The sequence below is a fragment of the Salminus brasiliensis genome, chromosome 1 (genome assembly GCF_030463535.1).
Source record: "Salminus brasiliensis chromosome 1, fSalBra1.hap2, whole genome shotgun sequence".
NCBI classification, from domain to species: domain Eukaryota; kingdom Metazoa; phylum Chordata; class Actinopteri; order Characiformes; family Bryconidae; genus Salminus; species Salminus brasiliensis.
The window spans coordinates 52,600,968-52,618,105 of record NC_132878.1 but is presented as its reverse complement, the minus strand read 5'-3'; the positions used below and the strand labels follow the sequence as shown (position 1 = coordinate 52,618,105).

Here is a 17,138-nt window from a genome sequence, read left to right as displayed (position 1 = left end):
GCTCTATTACTCCAGATAACCCAGTTCCACTGCTTTACAGATTAATTCTAGGGGCTTAATTCCCCTCTAGCAGACACTTGACATTGGGCATAGTGACCTTAGGCTCATGTGTAGCTGCTCTGTTGGCAATACTTTCGCATTCTATGGAGATTACATAAGTTCAATCAGGAAGATTTTTCAAATGCTCTATTTACAGGAATGTTCAACTGTACTGTAAATCTGTCATCCCTTCAGAGAGCACGAGTGGTTTAAGCAGGACCTGCCTGGCTACCTGTTTCCTGAAGACCCCTCCTACGACAGCACAGTGGTGGACGAGGAGGCAGTGCGGGAGGTGTGTGAGAAGTTCGAGAGCACGGAGGCTGAGGTTCTTAGCAGCCTGTACAGTGGAGACCCTCAGGACCAGCTGGCTGTGGCCTACCACCTAATCATCGACAACCGTCGCATCATGAACCAGGCAAGCGAGTTCTACCTCGCCTCAAGTCCCCCTACAGGTTCCTTCATTGAGGAAGGTATGCCCCTGCCCCCAGGGGTGAAGCCTCACCCCGAGAGGATGCCCCCACTCTTGGCTGACAGCCCAAAGGCCAGGTGCCCTCTAGATGCCCTAAACACTACCAGACCCAAACCGTTGGCTGTGAAGAAGGCCAAATGGCACCTCGGGATCCGTAGTCAGAGCAAGCCTTATGACATCATGGCTGAGGTGTACCGTGCCATGAAGCAGCTGGAGTATGACTGGAAGGTGAGATACACTGAAATCACCTTCAAGTGAAATACACTGGTTTGCCTGTTTTTGACAAAAGAATGCACCCTGTGCATTCGAAGATGTTTCATAGGCCCATACACACTAAAGGTTTAGGCCTGTTTTTTTCTCCACTCTAGGTTGTGAACCCTTATCACCTGAGGGTGCGCCGGAAGAACCCAGTCACTGGAAATTTTGTGAAGATGAGCCTGCAGCTTTACCAGGTGGACAACCGTAGCTACCTACTGGACTTCAAGAGCATTGATGGTAAGTGCTCATTTTACATAGGATAAAATTTTAAGTAAAAGGGACAACGTTAATAGGACAAAAACTTGCAGTGTCAAAAAAGCTGCAGTGTCATGAAAACTTTAAAAACAGGATATTTTGACTTCACCATGACTGTGATGTCCACTCACAATGACTGCCCACTGTTGAAGGCTGTGCCGTATTTGACTGTGATGAAGAAAAGGGATCAGTGGATCCAAATTCAGACAATCTCAAAGACTACAATTGATTTTTTCTGATGTCTCTGAGGATTGCTTTCTGAAGTTTAGTTTGTTTCAAGAAGTGTCGCTAAGAAGTTTGTGAAACTTTTGTGGTGCTCTCTCATTTACATTACATTTATGTTGTTTAGCTGACATTCTTATCCAGAGCGACTTACAAGGTTACTCGCATTACAGAGATTGGCCAGTTTAGTGTTAGGAGTAGCACAGCATAGTCACCCAGACATGATGTGGTAGCTAAACTGGCAGGTAGTGGTGTTCTCACTCCGGCCACTACTGCCAAAGTAGCCTGTGACATGCGACCCCACTAGTGGTAGCGCACTAGAAGCCCACTGAGCCACTTGGATCCCATAAAACTGTATAGGATTCACAAACTTTCAAGCAATGCTGTACATTTTAGTCCGAACTGCTCTTTGAATAAAGCTCAAGTCAATCAGGGACGTGGCTGGACCCCGGGTGATAAAGCAATCATATTAAGTGTACCTTGGCAGGGTAAAGAAATTATGTTAAATAACTGTACCATATCGTCGCGGGGATAAAATCAGCCGTTTCAGTTGCACCTTAAATGGTGCAGTAGTCACATTCTGCCATGAGAATGAAAGCTGTACCCTTTAGGTCTAAAAATTTAAGCAAGAGGAAGATGATACTGTGCTTGAGGTGGGTTAGCTCTTTAGTCAGGGTGTATACTTTAGTACAGATGGTGCTTTTGTTGTACGTTATTATGATTAGATAGGCTGCTCGGTGCCAGTAACGGTATCTGCACAGTCTAAACACTGTGATTCAGGGACTCCGACGATACTGGAGAGATGGCTGTTTCAGTTGTTTTCCGGGGAAGACATGGTTTAGAGATGCCAGGGTTTTGACGTGTCACGACACTGCTATGGAATTGATCTGACTTACTGTCAGCAAAGTTCCCGGAGTGTTCATTGCATGCTCTGGCCTCTGTGCCTTCCAGATGACATCATCGAGCAGAAGTCCGGTTCGTCCACTCCCCAGCGCTCTGGCTCGGCCGCCGGCCTCCACCGGCCCCGCCTCAGCATCGACTCCGCGACCATTGCCGTGGAAATGCCGCAGCTGAGCAGCTCGCTGCCGGGCTCTCTGCCAGGCAGCATGCCAATGCTGGCCCCGCGCCAGGGTAGCCACACCATGGACTTCTTCGAGATGTGCGCCAGCCTCATCACTACACTGGCGCGCTGAACCCCACACATACACGCGCTCGCTCACTTGCATACACACACACACACACACACACATGCTCACTCATTCGCACATAGTGACGAGAACCCCCTGAGGAAGCAAGGGGTCAGTAGTTGTGAATCGTGGCCTCTTGAGCGGAGGTCACTTGTAAGTCGGACCCTCTGCAGGGTCAGCCACAATTACATTTCACTTACATTACACTCAGCCGTGATAGCAGAATTCTCCAGCATAGCAGCATGGCATTCTGAGGCCTTTGCAGGCCACAGAGTCCTTCATCTGATTTATCGGTTTTGTTTTTATATCTTTACATAATATATCTTCATTTATATCTTTACATACATAAAATGTTTTGATAATACTGATTATGTTATACATGTATTATACAGTCTATTTATAAGACTCTCACGTCGATCACATTAGTCAAATTGCTGTTGATTGCGATGACATACCAAAAATTCAGTTTATATGCATGAAAAGAGGATGATTATAATTTTGTTAGATATCAGATTATTTATTTTTCAGAGATTCTTTATGGTATTGAGTTGCATTATTTAAGCACTAACTTGTGGAGTATGGAGTTCCCAGCAAGTGTTTTGAGCAGCGGCTTTTAGTGATGAGGCAATAGGAGCGCGGAGTATGTACCTTTAGCGCAAAGCACAGCAGCGAGCATCGTCATAGATTTGCTTGCATAGGCAAAGGCAGGATTGCAGACGCAGGTCTTCACATGCAGTTATCCTAGTGTGATTCGCTCTCCGGCTTGTGCTGAGGAAGGGCATTTTTCGCTGTTTAGTGCTGTGCCTCTCTCCAGTCCTTTCTTACTGCCTATACACTTAGTCACCATGTCGGAGACTCAGTGGGGTAGGTTTGTGCACTGATGCCTTAAATCCATGGAATTTCCTCGCTATGAAATGACAAATGTGTTGGACAGGGAGAGGAGAGAGTAGCCGAAAGCTGAACATGGTGCCTTGTTTTGGCTAAAGGAGGCAGAGCACAGCGTGAAAGAAGGTGGGAGAGTTTGACTAGGGTGCTGTGTTCAGACTCCACTGCACCACACATGGGCCTAGGCCTTAAAGAGGAGATGCAGTATGATGAAAGAGACAGAGTCTGAGAGAGAGGTTGAAAGAAAGCTGCGTATGTAGTCTGAATATCAGAGTACTTCTATTTTAGCTGTTTAATCAAATATTCCCAATAACAGCATAGCTCCATTTTTATTCCCCCTTCGAAATATGCTAGTACACTGAACCTGAGATGGAGCGATGGTATTCGCCGACACTGGTAAAATAAACTGAAGCCACGAGCATTTAAGAGTTCAAACCATGCACACCTTCCTCTGATGCCTTAAACGGAACACATCCCCTTTAGTTTCTGAGGAATACAATTCTTCGAGATGTTTTGTGTGTGTGTGAATGTGTACATGTGCGCGTGTATAGCTGAAGTAGATGTATTTATTAGCCGTATATATTTATTTAACCTCACCTCACTTCTAGAATGTTACCATCAGGGCCTTTGATGGTTTGCTAACCAGGGCTCTGGCCACTGTTAAACAAGTGAGCTCACAAAGGGGGACAACGGGAGTTCAGGAAGGTGACGTGGTGTAGGTTCTTCGTGCCAACGTCTCATGTGATTAGACGACGGCAACTTAGCCAGGAGGGACAAAGAACACAGCGAAGACTTAGGAGTCTCATTTCCTGAATGGCTGAGCTTTTCTTCATGCGCAGTAACTTTATCCCCAGGAAATTTGGGTTATAAACCAGTGCACATGCAGATACTGGATTTCAGTCATTCGGCCCTCATTGCAAAGCAAAAGCCAGCGCATCTAAATAAAACACTGTCCGTAGGCCTTTTCACGCCATTACTCTTCTTATTATCACGTCTTGCTTTCCAGCAGGACGCCAACCACTACTCGTAACTGTAGCCTTCTTTATGCTAGTGTCTTTTGGATGAGGTGGTCTTCCTGAATCTCCCAGGCCCTCTTGTCTTCGTACTGTAAGTGAGTAGGGAATGGCTTGTGGTGAATGCATGCTGTTAGTGGTTTTTGTACCATGTTAAGTGTGCTCTTACTGTTACACAATGTGGCTGCGGTAAATCAATGCGCCATTCATAACTGAATGTAATAAGCAGATCAGAAACAATGCAGTGCAGAGACTTCAAACAAGAGAGGAATTGTTAGGGTTAGGAGTCGAGCGGCGATGACAAGCTTCTTCTTTTTTTTTGATGTCTGCAGGATGATCAGCAGATAACTTTGTTTATGGAAGAAGATATGCAGTCCTCTTTGAACTTTGCTTGTATATAGAGGGGTCAGCGCATGCTCGAGGCTGTTGCCTTTTTGTTGGCGTGCCACTAGAAATGTCTGAGCCTGGCTAGAGCCTGGCTAGACCATGGCAGAGTCAAGGACCTGGTAGAGCACATTCTTCACATTTACTTGTTAATCCCCCACTAACAGCGGGCGGGATGGTGGGCTGTATTAACGCAAGGAGCTGTGCACCTTCTGGAAAAAAAAACAATAGTGTTTAGAGTTTGAGGGCAATTGCTGCCCCCTGCTGCTGAGTATATAGCATTACACTGGCTATTGTAGACAAACTGGGGGTACGACAGTCAGGAGACAAAACATGGGACAGGGAGTTTTTTCTCACTTAGCCAGATAACTTAAGCCTAAGGTCAACAGGATCATAAGAAAAGTCAGTGATATGGCTTAAGATATCCTGCTCTGTGAAATACAAGATATTTTCAAGATAACTTCAACCTGGACATGTCCTAATACAGAAGTACACTTAACAAACATGCTTCCTTGACTTGTAACAGTAGTGGAACCCTTTTTAGTGCTATATAGAAGCATTTGTTTAAAGAGCCTAGGGAAGGAGGATTTTCTTTGTATGTAAAGAACCTTTTAAGCATGGTTATATGAATCTAATGAACCATTGCATTCACTAAAAAACCATGGTAGAGGCTGTAGTTGTGGACATTTCAAGGCTATTCTGAGAAAATACTAAATTGATCATTTTTTGATGGATATTGTGTCTTTGGGTTGCTTCTGATTGGCCTAACTCTCTTCACTTTCGCTTGAGTAAAGCTCATGGTTCATTACAGAACCAGGCCAACTTAAAGAATCCTTCGAATGTGGTGGAAAACCTCTAGTAGGTGGTTCTTTGCCCTATGACCCTAAAAGGGTTGCACTACTGTTACGTCAGCTTTACTACTATACCATATAGAAGGCTTTTTTTGCTTATAGCACAGTAAAGGCCATTCACAAGCTTAATGACATCATTTCTTACGTTCAGATCTTCTGATTTCTATGTCCTAGCTTTCATTAGCCAGTGTATTGAGCTATCCTCCAGTGCCGCTGTCATGACCAGCACTGTCTGTAATGACACATCTATGTTGCTGTTTTATCCAGTTTAATTAAGAGATCAAAACTCCAGTATGGGCATTTTTTTTTAATGTTTGCTGTTTCGTTCGCAATCTGCAAGACTACAACACTCCAAGACAATAATAGTCCCAAGCATGGCAACCACGTTCCAAATCAGTACAACTCCAGTGCCTGCAGTTGTCACTTTAGTGCAGTATGCCGTCTGTCTAAGCAGGGTTGTGTTTTTTTTTGTTTTGTTGTTGTTGTTGCTGCCTATTCTTGTGTTGTGTAAGTGTGTGTACCATACCTGGTGTGAGACAGTGTTCTCTTTAACTGTGTCTATATGTCTATACATGTGAGTGTATCTCTTTCAGTTCAAACGTGTGGTTTGTTTTTACACAGATTATGCACTGCATGGTGTTCCTGTTCTGATTTGCACTTTATTATTTATTGTACAAAAGGAGAAGTAAATAGACAACATATATGCATATTGAGTGTTGTGGTTATTGCCATCAATACATACATATGTTCATGCTTTGCTATGCTAACTCACTACTACATTCAGATTTCACAATGCACATTCATTCTTTTCTTTTCTCAAAAGAATCTTTTCAATGTTTTAAAAATGTTTTATAAGTACTGAACTAAAAAAAATAATCACAAAGAAAAAGTACAGTCACAAGTCTCCTTGAGTGCGTTATTTACACAGTTGAAACAGCTCCAGTTTGTTTCTGATCAGTATCAATGTATTTTGTTGGATGGTACTATATAAAATTATACAAAAAAAAAGTGTATTAGAAATTGAGACAGAAAACAATAAGGGTTTTAATAACAGAAAAGTCTTACAATGTGTTATATAATTATTCTTTTTTCAGTATCAGCCATAACATTAGTACCACCTGCCCTCAGATCTGACCATTCGAGCCATGGACTCCAAAAGACTGCTAAAGCACCCTGTGGTATCGGGCACCATGACGTTAGCAGCAGATCCTTTAAGCAAGTCCTGTAAGTTGAGAGGTGGGGCCTCCATGGATCGCATCAATGAGCCTTAGGTGCCCATGTCCCTGTTGCTGGTTCACAGGTTGTCCTTTCTTGGAGCACTTTTGGTTGGGAAAACCCAACAAGACCTGCCTGATGTTCTGACTTCTAGCCCGTCCTGAGTCACCTTGTGCTTGATGCACATTTGTCCTGCCTTTAACATCACTTTCAAGAACTGACTGTTCACTTGCTGCTTAATATGTATCCCACCCCTCAACGGATGCCACTGTAGATTACGAAAATTAATGTTTTTGAATTCACTTGACTATACTAATACATGCTAATGTTATGGCTGATTGGTGTATGTTTTCAATACAGATGTTTAAACTAAAATAACAGAAAAAATAAATACTCCTTTTTCTTTTATTTCATGGTCAGTGTAATAGCATAAAACATAACTGCATTTGATTCACAGCGTGTATCAGTGAAATAATATGCACATCCTAACATCACTGATATACGTTCCTTTGTATATTAAAAGAGCATTGCATTGTCAACAGGCCAAACACTGTACCAGTTTTCACTGTACTCAGAGTTTTCTTAAAAATAAATACTTTCCAGTCCTAGGGTCCCTCTAAAATGCACATTTTAGTGTTTGTACCACTGTTACATACCAGATTGAACTCTTCAGCTACTGACTGAATCCATTCATGGGTTCACTGAACTGTGCAATGGAGGAGCACTGGAAAATAGTTGCTTAGGCACTCTTGCATCTCTAACAGAAAACCAAAAAATCCACTCGAGAGGTTTAAAACAAGAGGTTTAAAGCACTTCATACATTTACAGTAACACCAAATGGATAACTTCAGATTCTAAAACGGATGTAATACTATCAAAGCACAACCCAATTCAGCCCTGGCTTGTCCATAGCGGCGTGTAACTTTTGTAAGGACTGTGCGGGGAATACTTCAACGTACCAAGGCTTCCACTCGAGTGAAAGTAAAAAAAGAAATCAAACAAGCCAAGCAGATAAACGCAACCAAGATTTTGTGATTCAAAATGTACAAATAAACGGATAACACACTTTAGTTAGGTTAATCTCTGTTTAGCTGTTCTCTGTCTTTCACTTTAGCTTTATCTGTTCCAAACCCTTTCTTTACATAAGATCATATCTACAGCCAAAGTCATCTAGAGTATTCTCGGCGAAGGTCACGCAGGGTAGCGTGATGGAATTGAAAGCACCCAGCTGAAAGAAGGGAAGTGATAACATCATCCCAAAGGTAATTTATACTTCAACATACAAATCTGTTCTTACATAAAATAGAATTTAAAGGAAGTCCTGCCTTTAGCCACGTGTACACCATGCGCATACCAGCGCATCCTTTTTTTCTACACACCTGACAGCATTCTTTCATACCAGTCAGGGTGTAAGAGTTCCAGTAGTTTTACAACAACACACCTCCAGACATGGCAAATTAGCAAACCCAAGTCAGTAACAGCCAGTCCTGACGGGTGCAAACTCTTCCAGTCTCTCAAAAGGCTTGTTGTGAATCAGCTGTGAAGGAAAAGTGAAATACACTGTAAATATCAAACAGTATGTAGTCTGTTTAGTCTGTTTAATCTGGATTTAGGTTCACGACTGCCAATCCCTACATGAGCTCATGATCTTTTCAGTGATCCTTACACTACAATAAAGTTCTTGTCTAACACACTAAATTGTAACACTCTACATACCCTATGTGGACAAAAGTATTGGGACTGCACATTACATCTACAGAAGCTTTAATGACAACCCATTCTAAACCCATAAGCATTGATATGAAGTTGCTCCCTTTATGTAGCTCTAATAGCAGGCCTGGAACTCTGCAGTTATTGAGTAAGCAGAGCGCTGGAGACCTTTCTGCTCTATGCTATAACACTTCCACTTTTCAATAATACCTCTCATAGTTGATGGTGGAATATCTAGGGTGAGAAATTTCACTTGTTGAAATGGTGGCATCCGATTCAGTGAGCTCTTTAGAACCACCCATTCTTTCACTTATGTCTGTAAAGATAGACTGCATGTCTAGATGCTTAATCGTATACACCTGTTGCAATGGGATTAAATGAAACACCTGAATTCAATGATTAAGAGGAGTGTCCCAATACTAGTCTCTGCCAATCTGCCTGTTATTAGTACTGGAATTATGAGGCTAAAAAAAGTAAATCTCTGTTATCCAAACTGTAAAAAACCCTTAGGTCCTTTTTCTAGTAATATTTAATGCGCTTCTAATGAAGTACTAATCTCTCCTCTGGCTGATCTGAATGCATCTATTTTCAGTCATCTTCAGTCCCATAATCCTACTAACTTCTTTTTTAGCATTTGATTTCTAGACTATTATCTTACCATGGAACACCTATAGACATTAGTTTTGTCCAAACAACATATATATACCCTTCCTGTATATAGACTAACTATCTATGTTCATGTTACTTCTTAAAATAAAAGGGTTTACTAAATTTGCACATTTTATATGCAGGGCTCCAGAGCAGCACAATAGTATTGATAACATGGCGTTGTTAAAAATGCTAAACACCTAACTTTAAGTTCAATATTCACTTTATATCTGTATATAGACCCTGCCTCTGCACATTTTAGAGTTATCCCTGCTCCAACACACCTTATGTCGGTCATAAACTAATTAACAAGCCCTTTCTGAGTTGAAAGAGGTGTGTTAGATTAAGACAATACTAAAATGTGCAGAGCAGAACTTCTTCAGGACGAAGATTGAGAACAACTGCTGTACACAACTGAGACTCGAGGCCTCCATTGATGTAGCAGTAGCTGTAGGCCACCTGTCCAATGCTTTGGTTAAGGTGAGGGTTTGGTTAAATAACAATCTTATCCACATACTTGCAGTAGATGCCCTCTGATTCCCCCACAACGAGGTCTGCGTAGAGGTCCGGCGGAGGAAGTATCTGTAGATCTACATCCTGTTTAGCCCTTTAAAGGATTAAAGGAAAGGAGAGAGCAATGTGGATGCAGAGCCAGTGCAATGACACAACCAGCAGGAGAATTCTATACATTCGACATGCAAAACCAGCCTGACAGCATGCCCCTGCGAGACAAACAGACAATACATGGATGGAGAGCTTGTACGTGTACGTGTGTGTGAATGTCAGCATTCTGAGAGAACTTACGTGCTTTCTGGTTCATCTACACAGACATGAAAAAGAGTCAAAACAACACAAAAAACAGCATGTTAGTTAAACTCTTTGATACTAGTAAACTGCCCATATTATTTAAGCTTCATGATTTTGTCACATAAAGTCTTACCTGACTCTGCTTCTTCAATTCTTCATACGCAAACATGCAGCAGAAAAGAGAAGACAAGGTTCAGATTTCTTTGTGTATTTGATATTAAACTGACTGCTTGAATACACTACAGGAATTGGAATGCCCCTCAGAGGCACAAGAGCTGAGTCTTACATTGTGTTCTTGCTCAGAGTAGCATGACCAGGCATTTTAGGCTGCGCAAAGAAGGTTGCCAGTTTCTGAAGTGCTTCATGTCTTGCTCTGCAGTGTGCACAAAAACATGATCATTCAGAAAACATAAGCATATCCACATCAGACCCAGACATTGAAATCCAGCAATATGTTTGTGTCTGTTTTGAATTTACTAACCAGTAGACATGAAGGTGAAGTAAAGTAACCCAAAATAAATACAACGCAATATGACAATGGGATATAGCATAATACTACAAATTATTATATGTCATTGTTCATTTCTATAGACTATAGTTCGTCTCATGTTTACTTTAGAGAAGCATCATGCACAAACACTTGCATCAATAACAATAAATAAGAGGCAGATAACACAATTTTGGCATTAAAATGACATGTCATGATTTACATGATTAAATAGGCCTAACAGACCTTTAAGATTGAAGAAGTGTGAAATGGCATTTATGAAAGTATCTTAAGATATTTATTTTTACCTAAATTACAATTTCCTACTGTTTACTGATTACTTTTCGGGCTGTTTCTTGAGTCACACTCACACAGTTTCCAAATGTGCAGGACTCTCTCAGTGGACTTGCACTGGGATTTGACAAAATCACTTGCTCAATCACAATGCTTTTTAAATGCACTTTTGTACACCATTTGTCTGACACTGATGTTACACAGGTAGGTGAATGTAGCAGGATGTGCTGGCCTAGCTGCAGAAATCAAACCCTAGTCTGCCAAGTTACCCACTACTCTACACCAACCACCATTCTACACTGTTAAAAGGAAACATTCCAGGTTCTTCCATTTGAAACTGTGGTGTTTAAAGAATCCATTTATAAGGATGAAAGCCTCTGCAAAGAGCTAATGTGTATTTCAGTGAGGACAGAAGAAGTTCCTTATAGTTGGATCCAAATATAGTAGCCTAATAATCCCATAGGAACCTTCATTTAAATGAAGTACTCTGAGGAATCAGATTTTATACTCGGGTATCCTAAATGTTCCTACAGGCCACCTTTTAGAGCATTTAGAGCATATCTATTTTTTTCTGTTTTGCCTGGCACACACAGAATTTTGTGCAAACAGAATCAGGGGTTTACACTGTGCTGGTGTTAATATGCTAATTAGAAAGTTGTGCCTGTTTTCATTTGTATGGAAGTTCTCAGTGATTACCATATTAAAATGACCACGCCCACTAGCGCAGAAACTCTGTAGACTGTTGGCAAGTAGTGCCTCTTTTAGCAAATCTGTCTCTCAGTCTTTTGAAATGTTTTTTTTTTCATTTTCATACAGATATTCATTTGCATGTAATACAAGTAAACATATAGACAGATGTACTAAACACACACTGTACCAAACAAGGCCATAAACGAGATCATTCAGAGCAAACGAGCAGACGTGAGACATTTAGGACCTAGCATTTAGTGAGTGTAGCATATCAGTCAACACTGGTACTTACTGAACATTTTCATTTCCATCAGTCTGTGTTTGCTTAGCTGGATCTGCCTCCGCACTCACTGAGACATGGAAGACAACAGTTTACAAAAAGCATTCAAAACTAGAAGACAACATCAAGACCTACAGCGTTCAAAGAAAAAGCTCTGGGTTTCTGGTGTGACATCTTCACAGAAGCTCTGTCTAGCACTAAACGGCTTTTAAACTCAACCCAAAACCACGCCTGTTGATGAGCACACATATTAGAATCTGCAAGTCTAATTTAGAGGGCAATTAACCCCTTTTCTTTCTGCACTGTAACAAGTAACACAGCTGCCTGAAACACTACTGCATGTATGATGTTTTTTTTTCAACATGAAACATACTGATCTGGGTGTTATCATCTTTCTGATCATTTCCTACATGTCAGGATGACTCGTGATAACTAAGTGATAGCTATCTGCAACAGACTTTGCAAGAAATTGCTTCCTATTTGACTCACCTTTTTCCAGGGAAGATAATCTCTGATTCAGCTCTCTGGAAGATTGATAGTGACCATTTTTAGCAATACAAGCATTTAAACACAAGATAAAGTACTTCTATGTTTCTTAAGTACACAGCAGAAACATCATTTCAGTCACATCAACAGAAAGAAACCTACACGGCAACACACTCTGTGTCAATACTTACAGATTCTTGAGGTCGGTTTGAGTAAATGGTGAATCGTCATCGTCGCACCATTCCTCGCTGTCGTCCGTGACTAAAGACACAAACCATTTTCATTTGAGACAAATGTTTTTTAAGTATTTGGAGCAAAAATAGATCTAAATGATTAACTATACAATGCAGTGCTTTGAATGAACTGTTTGTTACTTCCTTAATGATAAAAATAGACAAGAAAATGAACAATAGGAGCCTGTTTAACATGTAACTGTTTTTGATGATCGGATCACGTTCAGATTTCACTTGTCCACATGAAAAACCAGGAGTAAGCACTCGAGACGCACTGTGATTGCAATCACTTTCAGAGGTGGTCAGAGACGGATCCTGTCCACATTTAATGCAAGTGTAAATGGAGTTTTCTGTAATTGGATTCTATCAGGCAAACGAAAATACATCATATGTCAATCAAAAACATTAATATGAGTAATTATTACCATGGATCTTGGCTTCTCTCTCTTGCTCTATTGCCCTCGTTTGTTCATTAACCAATAGGTGAGAGCAGTATTACAATGTTAGTTCCCTTCTGGTTTAAATAGTCTGTTGTTTTTTTTTCCTGATGGAGCCGTTACGGGAATGTGAGAACCTTCTACTGTTCCACTGTGTTGTAGAACCTCCACAGCTCCACTAAACTTTTCGCAGTCTCCCGAAGCAGGACAGTTTTGATGAGAAACCGTTGTTTACAGGAAATAAAATGGACATGATGTATGTGTTGGTGTGTTTTTTTCACGGGACAGTACAATCAGATCTGATCTGATGACACTGGAGATGCATTTTGATGCCAGGTGTAAACCGACCCTATCACACACTTTGATGTCTTCACATGTGAAAAGTCTGAAAAATGTACTTACAGCTCTCTTGGGTTAAAGTGTAATGGTTTGAGGATCTGCAAAATAACAGAATAAACACAATCCATACACTGCAATACTACCAATATTTTTGATATTAATGTTAAATGAAATGACAGTGTTATTGAACAGGTTAGGCAAATATTACTGCACATTAGTATATCTTTACACATGGCAACAACATACCTAAGTTACACTAGATAACATGAAACACAAAAAAATATAAACACAGTGCTGCTATAAAGTTTTCATATTTCTGCATAAATGTGACCTGAAATGTAATCAGATCCTTAACTAATCCCGAAAACTGGTTGAAATGTAAATATTTTACAGCTTTTTTGTATTTATTGAGCACATTTATACAACATCATTAGATATCTTTGTCAGAATGAGTATCTATATTTTAAAGGGGAGACTGAAAGCCTGGTCTTCACCACACAGGTATATGGCAATGTTCCTTGCCTCTAGCAAATTCCTGAGGAACTCGAATAAAGCTCACCCGGCTGGAAAATGTTAAGAAACTTAGGCAGATAAAGGAGCTTCAGAACCACTTTTACTTTTCAGAGGAGTGGCAAAAATCACTCCTGAGGTCCATCAAATAATGTTACGTGAGTCACAAAAAAAACTACATGTCTGTCTGGCATTAAATAGTGTCAGTGTCCAATTTCAGGCCACCATCAGGTAATCACTGAACAAGAAGGTATGCATGGCAGTTTTTACACAAGGAAGAAGCCTCTACTCTGTAAAAACAGCACACTGTAAGAATGACCCCAGGACATATTGCCATTATTAATGAACCTGTGGATTCAGAGTTGTACCAGCAAACTCTATGGTTGAATGTCAGGGTATCTGTTCGAGAACTGAAGCTTAACCGAAAGTGAGTTATAAAGCAAGGCTCTAAAGCATACAAGTCTATAAAGACATGGAGCAGGGGAATGGCCAAGTCAAAGCCCAGGCCTTAACAGAAATGTTGTGAAATGACCTTCAAAGGCCGGTTCATGCAGGGAAGCCTACCAATGTCACTTAGTTAAAGTAGTTTTGTAAGCAGAGATAGGCCAAAATACTTCCAGCCTGTCGTTCAGGACTGATCATCAGTTACTGGAAACAATCAGTTTAAGGTATTGCTGCTCTTCAAGGTTACAAAAGTTATAGATTTTCTAAGACAAAAATAGAGGGCAGTGGTGGGCAGTGGTGTCTCAGCGGTTAGAGCACCGGGCTGTCGATAACAGGGTTGTGGGTTTGATTCCCGGGCTTGGGAAGCTGCCACTGTTGGGCCCTTGAGCAAGGCCCTTTACCCTCTCTGCTCCCCGGGCGCTGCAGTTGGCTGCCCACCGCTCTGGGTGTGTGTGTACTCACTGCTCCTAGTTCACTAGTGTGTGTGTTCACTACCACAGATGGGTTAAATGCGGAGGACACATTTCGCTGTACAGTGACAAATACGTGCACCTTTACCTTTAGAATAAGTTTGCTCAAAAAATAAATGCAGTGAGCACCCTGGTTGGTGTGGTGCAACCAATGGTAGCAGATTACACCACTATCTTACAGTAAACGACCACACCACTGGGGTTCGATTCCCAGTCTGAATGACTATGCTGCACTACACCAATAAGTCCTTGGGAAAGGGGCTCCTAATTAGCCCACCTAGATAAGATAAGATCATCAGTTAAATATCATAAAAACTAGTTTTCTTGGTCTAGTTTTATGACTCATGATAAGTTTGGCTTATTTTAGGAAATTAAAAAAAAAAATGAAAAGAGTTTCACAAACTTTCTATCGACACTTAATGCTACAGCATGGTTACCTGCTGCCTGTACTGGTGGCCTCAGGGTCTGTAAACACACTGCTGCTGGGTCTGCTGGATGCTTTAGCTTTCTTCCCAAGCTCCATCATCTCCTGGACATCCAGCTCCACACTCTCCACTGAGATATACCCATCTGAAAGCAGTTATGAGAACCAAACTACATTACGTTTAACCCATTGCTTAAACAGGCATTTGAGGTTAGCTTGGAAACGCATGAACAAAGCATTAACAGGTGCACACACTTGAGCAATCCATTAACAACTCTTTACCATTAGACTAAATTATGTATCAATAAAGTATATCATGGTTTCCATGGTTGTTTCCAAAGATTTGCATTTGTTTACATGTTTACAGACTATGTTTGGGCGCACTAGTTTAGATCCCTTAACACCAACTGAAAAATCAAAGCACATAGCTGTGAATGTAGCTGTGAATGCACATGTTTTTAATAGCGGGAAGATCTCTGAAACATGTCAACAAGTTAAAATCAGGTGACGAAATGAGGAATATGGTCGAATTGAGTCATCAAACATCAATCGACAATCAATCGAATTTCTATTGAAAAGCTTTCTATTGAAAATTGCCAATACAATGGAGCAGCCACGAGCCTATGGTCACCACAGCCAATGCAAATGCATTCTTTGTAGTAATGAGCTCCACCAAATGCCTCTGGGATGAGTTGCAATGACGTCATTGTAATCTAACCATCCAACATCAGTACCTAACCTCACTAATGCTCTTGTTAGTGAATGCGAATGATTCTTAAGATCAATGGGTCTTTCCACCAACCATTCTTAAGAACAGTTTTTACAAAGAAACCACCATTCTCAAAGAAATTCATTCAAAGAAACCATTCTCCAAAGTTTTCTTATTTGGGATTTGTTGAATTTACAAGAACAATGGGATCCATCCTCATAAGAGCAGAGCTATGAATAATTCTCATTAATCATTAATCTTACATAGACTTTTTCTTAGGACTTTTCTCAAAAACTAATTTAATTTAAAAATACTGGTGAACGAGGCTCAGTCTTCTCATCCAACATCTAGTGTAAAGCCTTCGCAGAAGAGCAGAGGCTGTTCCTGCATCAAAGGGGGATACACTCCCTATTAACACCCTTGTTCAAATTCATATACTGTCTTTTTACAGAACTTTTCGTTTGTTGTTTTGCAGGTTATTTTTGGGATGACTCACATTTGTCATTGCTGTCCCTGGCCAGCCATTTTCCTTTAGGGCAGTCGGTGGTGCGAATAATGCTGACTGTCTCTCCGGCTTTCACTGCCAGGTCATTCTTACGGCCTTTGCAGGTCTCCCTCACTCTGACCTGGTACATTGCCTCCTCCTCTCCTGTGATCTACAGAGAGAGAGAAAGGAAAAAAAAGGGGGGGGGGGTGCAACAGAAATACACTTTCAAAATGGATGTTTTAAAAAATAGTGATGAAGCTATCTAAGCTCTGCTGCCATCATGGCAAGTGATTTTAGAGCCATCGGTGACTAGGAGCACCAGAGAGCAAAGCCAATTCTGCCCACTTATTGGGTGGCTAGGATGCCAGAAGTTCCAGAAGGAAGAACATGCTAGCCTTTAACCTTCCAGTGTTGGTAGTATTGTGTGTTAGGGAATTAAAAACTACTAAAGTTGGGAGAAAACCCAAAAAACACATGGCCTTTTTTCGCTGTAGTAGCTCTTAAGTAGTAGTTAATTAGTAGTTAACATACGTAGCACATGCAATATGGTCTGATTAAATAATTAACAATCTGAGGAATGAATCCTGTGGACTGAAACTAAACACAAGCTTGCTCATGAACACACCATTGTTTTGTGTCTTACCTTAAACGTTTTCTTTATTTCATTTTCCTTCTTCTCTTTCTCCTTCTGTTCCTTCTTCTCTCTTTCTTTCTCCTTCTGTTCCTTCTTCTCTTTGTCCTTGTCTTTGTGTTCCTTCTTCTCTTTGTCCTTGTCCTTAACCACTTTCTCTTTCTGCTCCCTCTTGTCCTTATCCTTCTCTTTGCTTTCTTTCTTTTCCTTTTCCTTCTCCTTCTGCTCCTTCTTTCCTTTTTCCTTCTCCTTTTGCTCCTTCTTTTCCTTTTCC

At 40.9% G+C, this 17,138-nt stretch overlaps 2 protein-coding genes across 2 annotated transcripts in view; one reads left to right on the top strand and one right to left on the bottom strand.

The window, feature by feature from the left end:
• The window catches only part of prkaa2 (protein kinase, AMP-activated, alpha 2 catalytic subunit), a 19,068-nt gene extending 12,798 nt beyond the window's left edge, over nucleotides 1–6,270 (top strand). The window contains exons 7-9 of the mRNA XM_072682493.1: nucleotides 235–736; nucleotides 877–1,003; nucleotides 2,195–6,270. Coding sequence (XP_072538594.1) covers nucleotides 235–736; nucleotides 877–1,003; nucleotides 2,195–2,436 — 871 coding nt within the window. The 3' untranslated portion in view covers nucleotides 2,437–6,270. The remainder of the gene's footprint in view (nucleotides 1–234; nucleotides 737–876; nucleotides 1,004–2,194) is intronic.
• Nucleotides 5,865–17,138, bottom strand: LOC140557763 (uncharacterized). The gene is made up of 12 exons (XM_072682536.1): nucleotides 16,877–17,138; nucleotides 16,243–16,402; nucleotides 15,051–15,183; nucleotides 13,253–13,287; nucleotides 12,372–12,441; nucleotides 12,184–12,218; nucleotides 11,707–11,764; nucleotides 10,230–10,316; nucleotides 10,077–10,096; nucleotides 9,941–9,956; nucleotides 9,654–9,743; nucleotides 5,865–8,315 (listed from the first exon to the last, which is right to left on the bottom strand). The coding sequence occupies exons 2-12, from the start codon at nucleotides 16,379–16,381 to the stop codon at nucleotides 8,312–8,314; spliced, it is 687 nt and encodes a 228-aa protein (XP_072538637.1). The 5' UTR covers nucleotides 16,382–16,402; nucleotides 16,877–17,138; the 3' UTR covers nucleotides 5,865–8,311.